The following is a 13,563-nucleotide window of genomic DNA, read 5'->3' on the forward strand; positions in this document are numbered from 1 at the left end:
GTAATGAAGGGCACCTATGCACTGAAACTCTATAAGGATCTTAATTTGAAATACTTGCAGCCTGTTTCCATACAGGGCCGCTGCTAATAAAGGCCTGACTTTACCAGCATTGATCACAATTATTAATTCAATAGGACTTTAAAATAGGCTGTTAAGACCAAATTTATTCATGATGCTAATGTAAATGACTGAACGTAAGTAAGTAAGTAAAGTTTTATTTATATAGCACATTTCTAGATAAAAGATCACAAAGTGCTTTACAAGGTATAAAACAAAAACAGTCAAAAGTTAACAAAATGCAATTTTAAAAAGATGTGTTTTTAGCTGTTTTTTAAAAGTAATCACTGAGTCTGCAGATCTTAAGTTCTGAGGAAGAGAATTCCACAGTCTGGCGGCCACAGTAGCAAAAGCTCTATCACCCTTGGTTTTCAGTCTTGTATACTGGCCCTGATCACAAGACCTCAGGGACCTACTAGGGGCATAGGGCTGTAAAAGTTCAATGATGTATGATGGTGCTTGTTCTTGAAGAGCTTTAAATGTCAGAACCAGAATCTTAAAATGGACTCTGAATTCAACGGGGAGCCAGTGCAGCTGTATAAGCAACGGTGTTACATGAGAGTATTTCGATGCTTTTGTTAGAAGCCTTGCTGCACCATTTTGGACAATCTGCAGACGCACCAGGGAGTTTTTGTTTAGACATGTAAACAGTGAATTACAGTAGTCCAATCGTGATGAAATGAATGCATGAATAACAATCTCCAGTTCAGTATGAGATACTATGGGGCTCAATTTAGAAATGTTTCTTAAATGATAGAAGCAGGACCGAACCAGAGATTTGACGTGGACATCCAGGGTAAGAGCAGAATCAAAGGTTACCCCGAGGTTCCTGATAGACGATTTCACAAATGTTGAAAGAGGACCAAGAGCATTCATTATGTTAGGTGCTCCAGACAGACATGTGTCTGTCTGGAGCACATACAAGGACTTTAGTCTTTTCTTCATTAAGTTGGAGGAAGTTGTCAGCCATCCAACCTTTGATGGTTTCTAAGCACTCGTTTAGAGTCTGCAGCTTAGAAACATCTTCTGGTTTAAAAGATATATATAGCTGGATGTCGTCTGCGTAGCAGTGGTAGCAAATGTCCTCAAAGGGGCTCAAAATATGCTGGAGAGGAAGTAGATATATTAAAAACAATAAGGGCCACAGCACAGAACCTTGTGGCACACCATAGAACAGGGACGTGGAAGATGACCTGTACTTAGAGACCGCCACAGAAAAGTATCATTCATAGAGATACGAGGAGAACCACTCTAAGGCAGACCCAGATACACCAACCCAGTATTTCAGCCTTTCAAGCAAAATGTAATGGTCAACGGTGTCAAAGGCTGACGTGAGGTCCAACATTAGGAGTACAGAACACTTTCCTGCATCGTTTTGCATCAGAATGTCATTGAATGTAGTATTTTCGCTTAGAGAGGAAGGCTTTATAAAGTAGGAAGTGCATAATGTAGTGGTTAGCACTGTTGCTGGGTTCAAACAACCGTCTGTGTCTGAGTTTGCCTGTCTGGGTACTTTGGCTGTGGACTGTGGAGGACCACAGTCCAAAAACATGAAGTTAGTGGGATGAGATCAAGTGGTGATTCTGAATGGGGTTGTCTGCCTCTCTTTGTTAGCCCAGCTACCTCATCTATGATAGCTGGAATATGCTCAATGCGCTGCTCTTAATTTAGCTTCTTTTTTTTTACCCCATCATGCAACACACTTCTGTTGATGGAGCTCTCAGTGAGTGATTAAACCACCTAAAAATACAAAACATGCTTCAGAAACAGTCAAATTGTCCATCCATGTGTCCATATTTACTGCAAAGTAAGCATTTCACCTCCATTCAGTGGAATAAAAAATATGAGAAGAAATAGTTAAAAGATGGTTTTATGTCGCCATATTTAGGTTATGAAAGCTGTCTATAAATGTCAGGCAAACTTTTGGTAAAGTTTTCTGTTCATTCTTTGCCTTTCACAGTCAGTCTGGCAGGAACGAAAAAGTTAAAAAAAGAAGATGCTAAAGAAAGAAAAGGGAACTGAGCTTAAATCTGAGAAAGATAAAGTAAAGTGAAACCTTCCAGGTCTGACTGCACATGAAAAGGTCATTTTGAACAATAAGAATACTTGAATATTTTTCCACAGCCAATCAGTGGATACATGGATCTATCATGGGTGGATCTTAGGCAGAATGTGCAGGAATAACACATTTATCAAGAATCACTTAGCGAAGTTAACAGGCAGTTAACAGCAGTTTTACAAGCAAGTAAACGGAAGATGGTCAGCGACCTGCTATTTTTGTGGCCTTGGTGTTTTTCCTATATTCATGTCAGTAAAGACCATTCTGTCTCACACTCTGAAAAACAGTCATGACAATCAGGTTTTAAATACTGCAAAGTAAATAAGGAACAAACAAAATCTACATAAAAAATCCCCCCCAAAAATTAGCCCTCAGTTATTAGTACATATGATGCGACATCCTGCCCCTCCTCTGCCTTGCCCTGTGCCTCTCCCCTCCTACACAGACGTCTCTGACTGAAGCTTCATGACAAACTTGTGGCTTTTAGGGTCAATAAACTCTTCGGCTATGTGCAAGAAAGGAAGCGGCGTTACTGTCACAATCAGAGAAAGGTCGAGGCGCCTCAGACAGAAGACGTGGCCTTGACGCAGAGAGGCGGTCACTGGCTCCTCGCTCACTAGTGTCCACCGGCGCCCCCTGTTGCTGTCCAGGTACTGCAGGGTGGGGCCCGGGACGAGGTAACGCTCTAGGAAAGCCTTTAATGACAGCAGAAAATGCGCAGAACGGTTTGTGAACAAACTCCATCACACTGTTTAATGTGGCTGGATGTGATGTCAAAATAAAATGCTGCCACTACTTTAATGCTGGACAATTTTGATCACAATTCATAATCAAATGCAAAACATTTATAAAAGAAATTCACACTGTTTTCATACTTTGTCTACTTACACAAGAGCCGAACTCATTTATTTGAACCTTTAGCTGGAAATAGTGCATTTCTGCTTATTGTATCATATTTTTATTTCTACGTTCCTGACACAACGCTAAAGGGATGTGTGTCTCCTCCCAGGACTGAACTGGGGAAAATAACGCACACAAACTGACCCTCCTTACCTTTGGTGTCATGTTGTGGGTAATGCAGAACTGCAGGTGGCTGATGATGCTCTCCATGCTGTGGTAAGTCTGCTGCCTGGTTGCACGAAGGTACTTCTGCATGGCCCGCGCCATGGGGGCAAATATGGCTTGAGCTGCCTCCCTGGGGTCCATCACCTCCCGCGGGTGTTTGGGAGAGGAAGTGACTGCATCTTCCTGCTGATGACGTTTGATGTGGGTAAAAGCTTCTTCTACTGCCACCACCAGCCTGTGAGGATTAAGGAGACCATGACTCCACTAAACCGATGTCATGTACATTACAAACTACAAACTCTATACTTCTATGTTTATTACCCCAGGGGGAAAAAAAAGAGCATCATTTTAGGACTTTCAGGTAAAAACGTAATAATATGAATTCCACAAATTTAGTTAGTTCATGACAACAAACATCTTAACATCATTTTTTTTGTGTTTGTGCTTCCTTCTTATCTTTGAGTATGTTTATATGATTATGTTTTAGTAGGAAAACAACCTTTTAAGTTTAACCTAGTCTGCAACTTCTGCATCTTTGTCAGTGAATGCTTCTGTATTCACGCACCCGTTAGTACCTGGCTTTGCGTTTGCGGACCTTTCGCTCCACCTCGGCCTCTTCATAGTAGTACTCGTTGTGAGAGTTGTCTCTTCTCTGAGCGGCCGCTGCAATCATGGCTCTGGACTGGCCTGTGGAGTTATTGGTGCTGTTGTCTGTGAACAGAAATGTGACATTTAATTCGTGAGCAGAGTAACACGGGTGGCTCTGATACTTCTGATGAGCTTATCAGTTATTATTCCATGTAGAATTTGGAAGAAATAAATTAATAGACTCGTGCTTGTGTGAAATTCACTATGCAATCTGAAGCTATGGCTTTACATGTGGAGGTGAAAACTGCTTTTTCATTCAGCGTCATTTATTTCACTCGGACTGATAAGGTTTTTTGCTCAGCTGAATTGTTACCTTCCCCCAGGTTGTAGACTTTGAAAGCAGACATTTTCTTGGTGAGGATGGACTTGGGGAGGTTAAGCAATGCAGGGTTATAAACCGGAAAGTCGCTGTAGTACTGATCGAGAACCCACGCTGCGGCCCTCTGAATGCTGCATTGCACAACAAAGAGGAAGAAAGTTTGTTAAAACAGACGCAGGGTTGTTATCAGCATCGGCAACCTTAACATCCTCGCTGCTTTACTGCCCCTGAAACAGGAAGAAACAGCAACAGTCACTCAGATGGAGCGCCACTCAAAAAACGGTTGCTGTGGACTAACAACGTACATCAGTGTGAAACAAAAAAAAGTGCACAGCACTGCAAGAATTATCAGAAATCACATGCAACAGCAATCCTCTGCTATGAAGTACGCTGCATTGGCCACCTCATTAGGAACACCTGTTCAACTCATATGAACACAAATATCTGATCAGCCAATCACAGGGCTCTGCATTTAGGCATGTAGACATGATTGAGACAACCTGCTGGTGCAGATGGTAAGTGTAGTGGCACAAAGAAGATGAAAGCATGGCTCCGCCGTGCCTTCATCAACAGTTCAGGCTGCTGCTGGTGGTTTGGTGGTGTGGGGGATGTTTCCTCTGCACAGATTGGGTCCCTTCATAGCAGCTGATCTTTATTTAAACACCACAGGCTACATGAGTATCGTTGCTGATCATGTCCATCCCTTTATGACCACAGTGTTTACTGCTCCATGGCAACACGCAAATCACAATATTCTTGGTTTCTTTAGCGTGACAATGACTTCACTGCACTCAAATGACCTCCACAGTCATCAGGGCCCTATTACAGGAAGCAGGTTCAACAAACTCTGAGTTTAAAAAGAAACTGTGGCTTGAATAACTGTGAGATCGACAATTTTGGAGTTTCCTATTCCAGAAAGGTTGATCAAAGTTCAGTCCACTCTGAGGATGTTCACCCTGAGTTAAGTGCAAAATGATCAGAGCTGAACAGGATCTGGGCCTGATCCCGTCTGAATCTGTGATCCTTATCAGCTCTCACCCATCCTGCTGTGCAATTGGACATTTATAGCATACGTCTGCCCTCCTGAGCTGTCTGGTCCATCCAGAGCTTATTTTTTTCTCCCCTTCTCCAGTGTTGCTGGGCTGTTCCCTTTTCATCTATAACGTCTTTATCTTGAAGATGACTGTTATTGTGATTTGCAATCCTCTAAATAAAATCATCACCTAATTATGGCCACATATTTTGCAGTTGTGTTGAGTTTTTAGTCCGATCGCTCTGCTTGCACCACCACCACATGCTTGCAGCTTCGCAGCAGAGCCAAAGGTTAAGAGGGGTCTAACACACATAGCACAGGCGTGACTTCCTAACCACCCACAGAAAATGAAAGCAACACCATCCACACGATCTTTGCATATTTTAAAAACCACTCACTGCGGTTTGGTTGGTAACTGCAGGAAAACTAGAGCAATGACTAAAACTGAGAATTAGTGCAATGCATTGAGGTCAAGAGTCAGTCAAAGTTGTAGGACTGAACAGTTCCACCGACACTGTGGGGAAAACTTCGTAACAAAATCTGGACTTTTTTTTGTGAGTTGATCCACATGCGGTTTGGAGAAAATAATGCATGTGGTGCGAAACAAAGTGGGCTTTTTTTGGACATCTTAGCAGTGGGTTGAAACGAACACGACCCAGACAGATCAAACAGTGATGAAATGCTGCCCCCTACTACAGCGTGGCCAAACTCTGCAGCAAGTGTCACTGAAATTTAAAAAGCATTATTTCAGAGAACTCGAGAAAAAAAAAAAGAGGCACAAAAAATAGACAAATACTCCTGATTTTCCACACTTACTAACCTGAGATGTCCCACATTGTAGAAGCGGCTGACTCCATCTGTGTTCCTCACAACCTTCAGAGAGAAAGCAGGCTGCAGGTGTCTGACCTCCAGCAGCACGAGGGCTAGGTACTGAATGAACAACAACGCGTCCACCAGAGATGCCGCATAGCCCACAATCCCCCTGTAGTCTGTCTCTCTGGGCTCCAGCACCCGCACCCCATAGAACAGCCAATAGGACGCCACGAAGAGAAAGACCAGCGCAAGCAGCAGACAGCGAAACACAAAGAAGCGTGGCAGAGCGGCTCTGGGCGGGCGGAGAAACAGCGCCCACGTGGAGATGAGGAGGATCAGGAGCTTGAAGGCGAGTGAAATGTAAAGGCCTTCGCACGGCGTGCCGCAAGGGTCCAGTGAGTCCCGCCACAAGAGCTGTGGGAGGGCCAAGAAGGCCAGTGGAGTGATCAGAGAGACGAAGCCCAGAATGGCTCCCAGCGCTGGGCTGATGTAACGCCGGCACTCCAGCGCTGAAGAGTCGTCTGAGTCCTTAGATAGCTGCGTCAGGTCCTCGTTTGAGATGCTGTCCACGGAGGTGCCGGTGACCACCGTGGTCGTTTCACCCCAGTTGTCATCCTGAAGGAAGAGGTCAGTGTCAGAAATGCTGCGGCTATGAAGAACATTTGTTACAAGACTAAAAATGAAAAATGAATCTCTCACCCTGTCGTCCTCTCTGGGGGAATCTGCGTCCAGCAGCGACTCCCCCGGAGCCTGGATGACCACAGATTTCTCTCCACGGATGCTGCCATCGCGATTCTTAGAGCGATGCCTGTCCCTTCTCTCCCTGCACACACACAAGAAAAAAGTAGTTATCGTCTACAAACGCACAACATTTAATTCATGTCAGCAGATTTTGATCTGATTCTTCAGAAGCGGTTGTGGTGAAACTCTGCTATTTAAGAAAAAACATCATTTTATATTTTTCCATAATCTACTGCATTGTTATTATGAACATATAATGTAATTATACACTACTGTTTCATGTAACCAGCGTGTTGACTTTATCTAGTGTCTTTAAAGATATGTGTTACTGTTTATTTACTAGTGAATGCCCGTGCTCTAGAGTTGTTTGTTTGATTTTAGTCAGATGATTTATATGTCAATTAACGGACTGTCCATTGATGACATAGCAATACAATGTGGTGAAAAAATAGTTGCTCCCCTCCAGATTTCTTAGTTTTTGGCATATTTGTCACACTTACATGTTCCAGAATATCAAACAAATTCTAATATTAGACAAAGATAACTAAAGTAAAGACAAAATGCAGTTTTTAGACTATGTCTTGATGCGTGCTCAGTCATCCAGGTAAGTAAATCTCCAAAAGTTGATTCTGTTCCTCTGGACGTAGCGTTTTCAGTGGGAGAGTTTGTGCTCCAGTGGATGATGAGAGTCAAACTTTAAATACTGATCCGTATGTGTAGGTTTACAGTACACGTCAGCTTTTAGATGTCCCCCATTACTGATGGAACTCTCACAGTCTAAGAAGGCTAACCTGCCCCTTTTCATATCCTCCCTGGTGAATTTGATGTGTCGGTCCACCGAGTTAATGTGATCCGTGAATTGTGGTACATCCTGAGATTTTATTTTCACCCAGGTGTCATCCACATATCCAAACCAATGGCTTGGTGGTGTGCCAGGGTAGGATAGCAAAGCCCTTTTTTCCACTTCTTCCATGTACAAATTGGCCACGATAGGTGAAACTGGGGAGCCCATGGCACACCCATGTTTCTGCCTGTAGAACTGACCCTTGTATGTGAAGTAGGTGGAATGAAGACACAGTTTGAAAAGCAAACACACTTGGTCGATGCTGAGAGTGGTCCTGTTGCTGAGGTTGAGGTCATCCTGTAATCTCTTACAAACTACCTCCAACGCTTCCGTGACTGGGATGCAAGTGAACAGAGATGTAACATCGTACGAGACCACGGTTTCATCTGCCTCCATAATGACATCTCTCACCTTCTTAACAAAATCCAACGTGTTCTGGACGTGTTCTCCCACTGAAAACGCTACGTCCAGATGAACAGAATCAACTTTTGGAGTTTTTAGACAATGATTTCATTATTAAGGGGAAAACAGTTCTCCAAACCTACAGCCTGCATTAAAATGCAAGTGCCCCTAAAACTGGCAGTGCCAAAAAACTAAAAAACTGAGGCTTTCACATGTGGAAGACTTTTTGTTCCGCTCTTGAGCATGAGCTGATGGTTGGATATTCTCCTTCAGGATTATCTGGTAGGGATCAGAATTCATGTCCTGAAGCAACACCATCACACTAACACCACCATGTCTGACTGTTAGTATGATGGTGTTTTTCTGAAATGCTGTGCCAGTTTAATGCAGATCTAACAGGACTCAAATCTTCCAGAAAGTTCAGCTTTTCCCCCCCAAAAGTCTTTGGAGTCAAAGATGTTTTTTGGTAAATGTGAGACGAGCCTTTGTGTTCTTCTTGCTCAGCAGTGGTTTTCTCCTTGAACTCTCGCATGGATGGCATTTTTGCCGTCTCTTTCTTATTGTTGAATCATAACCTCTGACCTTATCTGAGACACGTGAGGCCTGCAGTTCTTTACATGTTGTTCTAGGTTCTTTTACGACTTCCTAGATGAGTCGTCAGTGTGCTCTTTGAGTCATTTTGGTAGGCAGGACACTCTTCGCCACTTTTCAAAGTTTTATCCATTTGTGGATAATGGCTCTCACTGCGGTTCATGGAATCACAAAGCCTTAGAAATGGCTTAGACATAACTGGCTGTTTGTCAGCCGTTTCTTTAAGTCATGGCATGATGTGTTGCTTTTTGCGATCTTTTGTGATTTCTTGATTTGACAGGTCTAGCAGTAATAAAGCCCGAGTGCAATTAATCAAAGTTAATTCATGATTTAACAAACAGGGCAATTCTTTTTTCACAGAGGACCGGGGAGGTGTGGATAAATCACACCTGCATTTCGCATATTTGTCTAATATTAAAAGTTTTGTGGATACAAATTAGATGTTACTGTTGTGAAATTAAAATGATTCAGTGGGTTTCTAAGATGTCAGAAGTGTCATTTTCGCTTGTTGTCATGTGGTTGTTATGCACCATGATGACATGTGATCACAGTACTTGATAGCGATAGTTTCGCTGCTCACGTCCTAATCACAGATTTGGTTTATTACTGTAAGAGTTGTGACATCCAGCTGTAATATGACTGAAAAGTTCATCGATCATTAGAATTTAGATTTAAAGACCTCAGCTTGGCCTTTCAGAAATGCTCTGCTATTTTAAAACGGGATGAGGACAATGACAGACACGAACACAAACACTGGACAGCATTGCTGCTCAGCTTGCTTCTTCTACCTGTGTTTGCGGGAACTCCTCGAGTGGGATGACTTGTAAGAGTATCCCGAGTACGTTGACTCGTTGTCCATGTCAGTGATCGGCGGTGGGCGGAGTTTCCGGGCCACTCCTGTCCCCAAACCGCCCTTGTCCCAGACCACTCCCAACTGGCTCTTGCAGTTGCTGATGGACTTGGTAGAGAGGGCCAGAGGGAGGCGCAGCAGATCCACTTTACTCCTGAGGGAATCTATCTTGGAGCCTTGGGAGAAGACGGAAAGATGGGGGAGGAAGACAGAGTGAGAGATTAATTATAGATAGGGTGAGTGTTTGGAAAAGGCATGGAGACCATTTGGGAGAGAGAGAAAGCTGAGAGAGAAGAGAGAGGGAGAGCGGGGAGAGGAGGCAGAGAGATGAATGAAGAGAAGGAGGGATAGGAAAAAGATAATTTGTCATGTGAGACAGAAGTAAAACAGTCTCAGAGGGACACATACTGAGGAATGGCAACAAGAAGAGAGACAGCTTTGTTGAAATGTTGGCACTCTAAGTGTATGGAAGAGCATAACTGAGCCCATTATTCTGCCTTTTTTTTTTAAATGAGCAAACTGAGTGATTTGGCTCCAAGTGTGTTCTCAGCCAATGAAGGGCAACCACATCACCTTCTATTCTTAGGCTGCAAGTCTCCAGTGTGCAGGACACACAGGAACAGATGCCCAACATGGCAGCCGCTTGAAAATATTCCTGCTGTCTTATACGTGAAAAACGTGGAAACATGCAGTTTAAAAAAGAATAAAGAACCTGCACTTTGTTGCTTTTTAAAGTGAGCTTCATTTATTTCGGTATATTTAACCTTCCGTAGAGTTTTGTTGTGGGTCGGTCTGCGATCTGCATTCTCGCCCACATTCCCCAACTGTCCCCCGTGGTCTCCTGGGGCAACGGAGCTTAGCTACTACAATGGGGATGAATGGGAGGCTAGCGGTGAGAAAAGACAAGAGGGGGAGCAGTTGTCGTAGCGACCAAAACATCAACTCAGCAGCACCCCATCCTGTTCTCATATCCCTCAACTGCACACCTCAAGACTTTTTTTTAAACTAAGCAAATCTGGCATCATTGTAAGGACATTCCTCTGAATCCACAGACCTGTAATCTGTTTTTGTTTTCATGCAGATAGAGCCGGGTTGTTTTCTCATGGGTACTTTCCAAACTGCCTGCAGAAAAAGCGGACACTTAATCTAATAACAAGCCACCTCGTGCTCTCAGTTTGTGCCGTGACCTGAAGCATCACATCTCCACATTAGAGACTTCAGGTTTTACTTAACGGCTTTCATGTGATTCAAACATGGACTTCTGAAGACGGACATTTTCCAAGAAGGCGCATGAGTAGGTTTAAATTTTAGGAGATCGGACCTTCATGTGGAGTTGTCTGACATCCACAGAGGGTCACTGAAAATTTCTGACACTTAAATATCAATATTTCTCTGACACACTGATTTATTTACTTTGTAGAAGCTGTTATTATTTTAATAATGCAGAAATGAGGACCACCGCTTTAAAAGGGAACCTGTTATATTCAACTTCCATATTTTTATTAGACTTCACTCATGCAGTTTTGCATAACTCACAGTTAAATATAACCCTTATTCGTTTTATACTCGGGCTCTGTGCACCCCCTCTCTTCACTGTCAAAAACAAGCAGTTTTAGTTCCCTTCCCCCTCCTTGTTAGACAAGTTTATTCTGATTGGCTGCTCCTAGCAAACAAAATATTTAAACAGCAGATGGGTGGGGCTTCTTTGTTCTCAGCTGGAGATGTGTGCCTTATCAGGGAACATATTAGGATATCTGCTTGCACTGACGTAATGAAGAAACACAGGTTGAAAGAAAACTGTGAATCCTGAGCTTCTGGTTCACAGCGGACAAACTGTTTCACACCTTCCTTTTTAAGACAGCTTTCTTCTGATTAACAGCCCCTTATAAACAGAAGACTTAAAAAGTAAGTTGGAGTTAGTTCTGTGTTTAAAGCTAGAGCTATGTGTGTGAGATGATGATATTAGTGATACTGGCCTCTTGATACTGATACTGAAAAAGATATCCATGTACGTGTGGACGTGGCCTAGAGCTTGTGGCTCACATATAATTGACTGTACATACACTGACCTGATTATTTAGAAATCTGGCCATGTTTTAGAACAAACAGTTAAACAGAGCCTTCAGCTTTCAGGCCCCTCCTCTGTGGAACCAGCTCCAGGTTTGGATTCATGAGAGAGACACTATCTCTACTTAAAAAGTGAGGACTTTTATCCCAATAAAAGTCAAATGTCTCCTCAGTTTTCATGTAAAACCTTCTTTGAATGTATATGAGCTAAAAGAGGGAACACATAAATGAAGTGAAGAGTTTAGCAATGAGTTGCTAAGCATAGTTTTTGTCTGCTGTGTCCACAGGGCATAAAACGGCATTCTTGCCTCCTTAGAGAGAGACATGGCTGTATGGACTACCTGTCACAGCACCATGCTGGGCAGAGCGCTCTGCCAACTTTCTGGATAAAAATGGAAATCACTTTGACCTAAGAACTCATATTCCCTGTTGACACGGTGAAAAATTATCTTCAGAGCTGCTGCAGTTTGAGCATGATACCTCTCATCAAGACAAAGGGGTTTTTTTGGGGTTTTTTCAAATACTGTCTCAAACAGAAAAAGGAGCATGAGAGAGTGGTGGTTACAAACCATCAGGACTGAGTGAAAAACAGCCCCACAGTTACCTCTGTGTGTCTAGAGAGTGCAAACCTCCATGGATGTCCTTGACTATGGGAGGCATACTGACACATGCTCAAGTAGAATATTTTATCTCTGCAGACAAACACAAACTTAATGCAAAATGTCAGAATTTACAGTAAATGTTTCTCACAGATTGGAAACTATTTTGTTCCATGAATGTGAACAAAACCAGCCCCTCATCTCTCTCTCTCACGCTGACAGGACACAGTTAATCACATCGATCACACTGATCAGATAAGGCTATCCCACTGTAATCGATTCACTAGTTGATTTACACTGCAGTCCACTGTCATGTGAGATTTTCCACGTGCAGTGTGGAAAGGGGACTGCCAGCACTTAAACTAAATTTGAATTTAAGAGGCCTGCCTCAAAGTCCTAAGTTGTTGTTGTCGTCAGTGTTTACTAGCGTCCACTTCTGCTGATGCTGAGAGATAACTATCTGTGGATTTGCATTTTTAAAAAGCTTTCATTGCCTTCATATCACTATGTGTCCTTCCACTCGTGTTTAAATAAAATGCATTTGTCAGCAGGTGAAACTTTGTATTTTTTAAATCAGTTTAGGATGTTTTTAACTCTCTGTCGCTGTTTAGCCTCATGTCTAATTCTGTGACTCACAGGGGTCTCCTGTCCTCCGGGTGGCAGTGAGCCAGTGAGGTGTGGGTTGCCTCCTGTCCTCACTCCAAGAGTCAACCCTAAACAGAGTAGTTGAATAATCCAGGACTCTACAAACACTCAAACAGCTGACATGATAGATGTGAAGGCGCTTCCAGGGAAGGTTTGCACGTAACGCGATTTTACTTTAAGCGTCAAAGAGAATCGGTGTTAAAACAAAGCAGAGCATGCAGGCTGAAGTGATGCTGCTGTGAGCAGCAGACTGGTGACCAACAGCAAATAAGTTGGTCACCAGTCTTTTATTTCACGATAGTGAAATAGTTTACCCACACGCGTGGCGCAAAGTGCGTCCTTAAGCACACTGTGCGTAAAAGTCCACGGATGAGAGGCTGAGCACCAGCTTCTATCAAGTGTTGTGGTGCTGGAGAAATTCATGTATAATAAACTACTGTAATACCTGCAGGAAGGTTTTTCCAGAGGTCCTACCTTTTTCCCTGAAGGAAAAAGCGGCAGCCTGCAGCACAAAGAGCCGCTGTTAGCAGCAGCAGCGGTGCCAGAGGGCAGAGTGTCCAACAAAAGCGACTCCAAACGCTTCCAATTCACTTTCTCTCATCTGTCCTGTTTCCTCGCTCATTTACAGCAGGAGCGAATGTTGAATCTCCGCTGTGCGCACACTTTGTTTTACTTTTCTCTTTAATAAAATCCTCCCAGCGAACATCAACAACAGGCTGCGGGTCAGACCTCATCCCCGATCTACTTCTGCGGTGTCCCGCTGTGAGGGGGGTCTCGTACGCACGTACTGAACCGGCACAGTTGGAGTGTATTCTCGGCTTCCGGTAGGG

At 43.3% G+C, this 13,563-nt stretch overlaps 1 protein-coding gene across 2 annotated transcripts; it reads right to left on the bottom strand.

Moving 5' to 3' along the window:
• Positions 1-195: 195 nt before the first annotated feature.
• On the bottom strand, positions 196-13,512 carry LOC308404204 (vang-like protein 2). 2 transcript variants are annotated; one of them, XM_080894117.1, is made up of 8 exons: positions 13,208-13,512; positions 9,361-9,598; positions 6,694-6,817; positions 6,002-6,609; positions 4,143-4,279; positions 3,757-3,892; positions 3,170-3,416; positions 196-2,811 (listed from the first exon to the last, which is right to left on the bottom strand). In XM_080894117.1, exons 2-8 carry the CDS (start codon positions 9,429-9,431, stop codon positions 2,554-2,556), a joined length of 1,581 nt encoding a protein of 526 aa, XP_080750243.1. In that variant the 5' UTR covers positions 9,432-9,598; positions 13,208-13,512; the 3' UTR covers positions 196-2,553. The 2 variants fall into 2 exon arrangements, with proteins under 2 accessions (XP_080750243.1, XP_080750242.1); XM_080894116.1 differs by having other exon boundaries at positions 13,179-13,512.
• Between the last annotated feature and the right edge of the window lie 51 nt (positions 13,513-13,563).

This window comes from Rhamphochromis sp. 'chilingali', assembly GCF_963969265.1.
Source record: "Rhamphochromis sp. 'chilingali' genome assembly, chromosome: 1".
NCBI classification, from domain to species: domain Eukaryota; kingdom Metazoa; phylum Chordata; class Actinopteri; order Cichliformes; family Cichlidae; genus Rhamphochromis; species Rhamphochromis sp. 'chilingali'.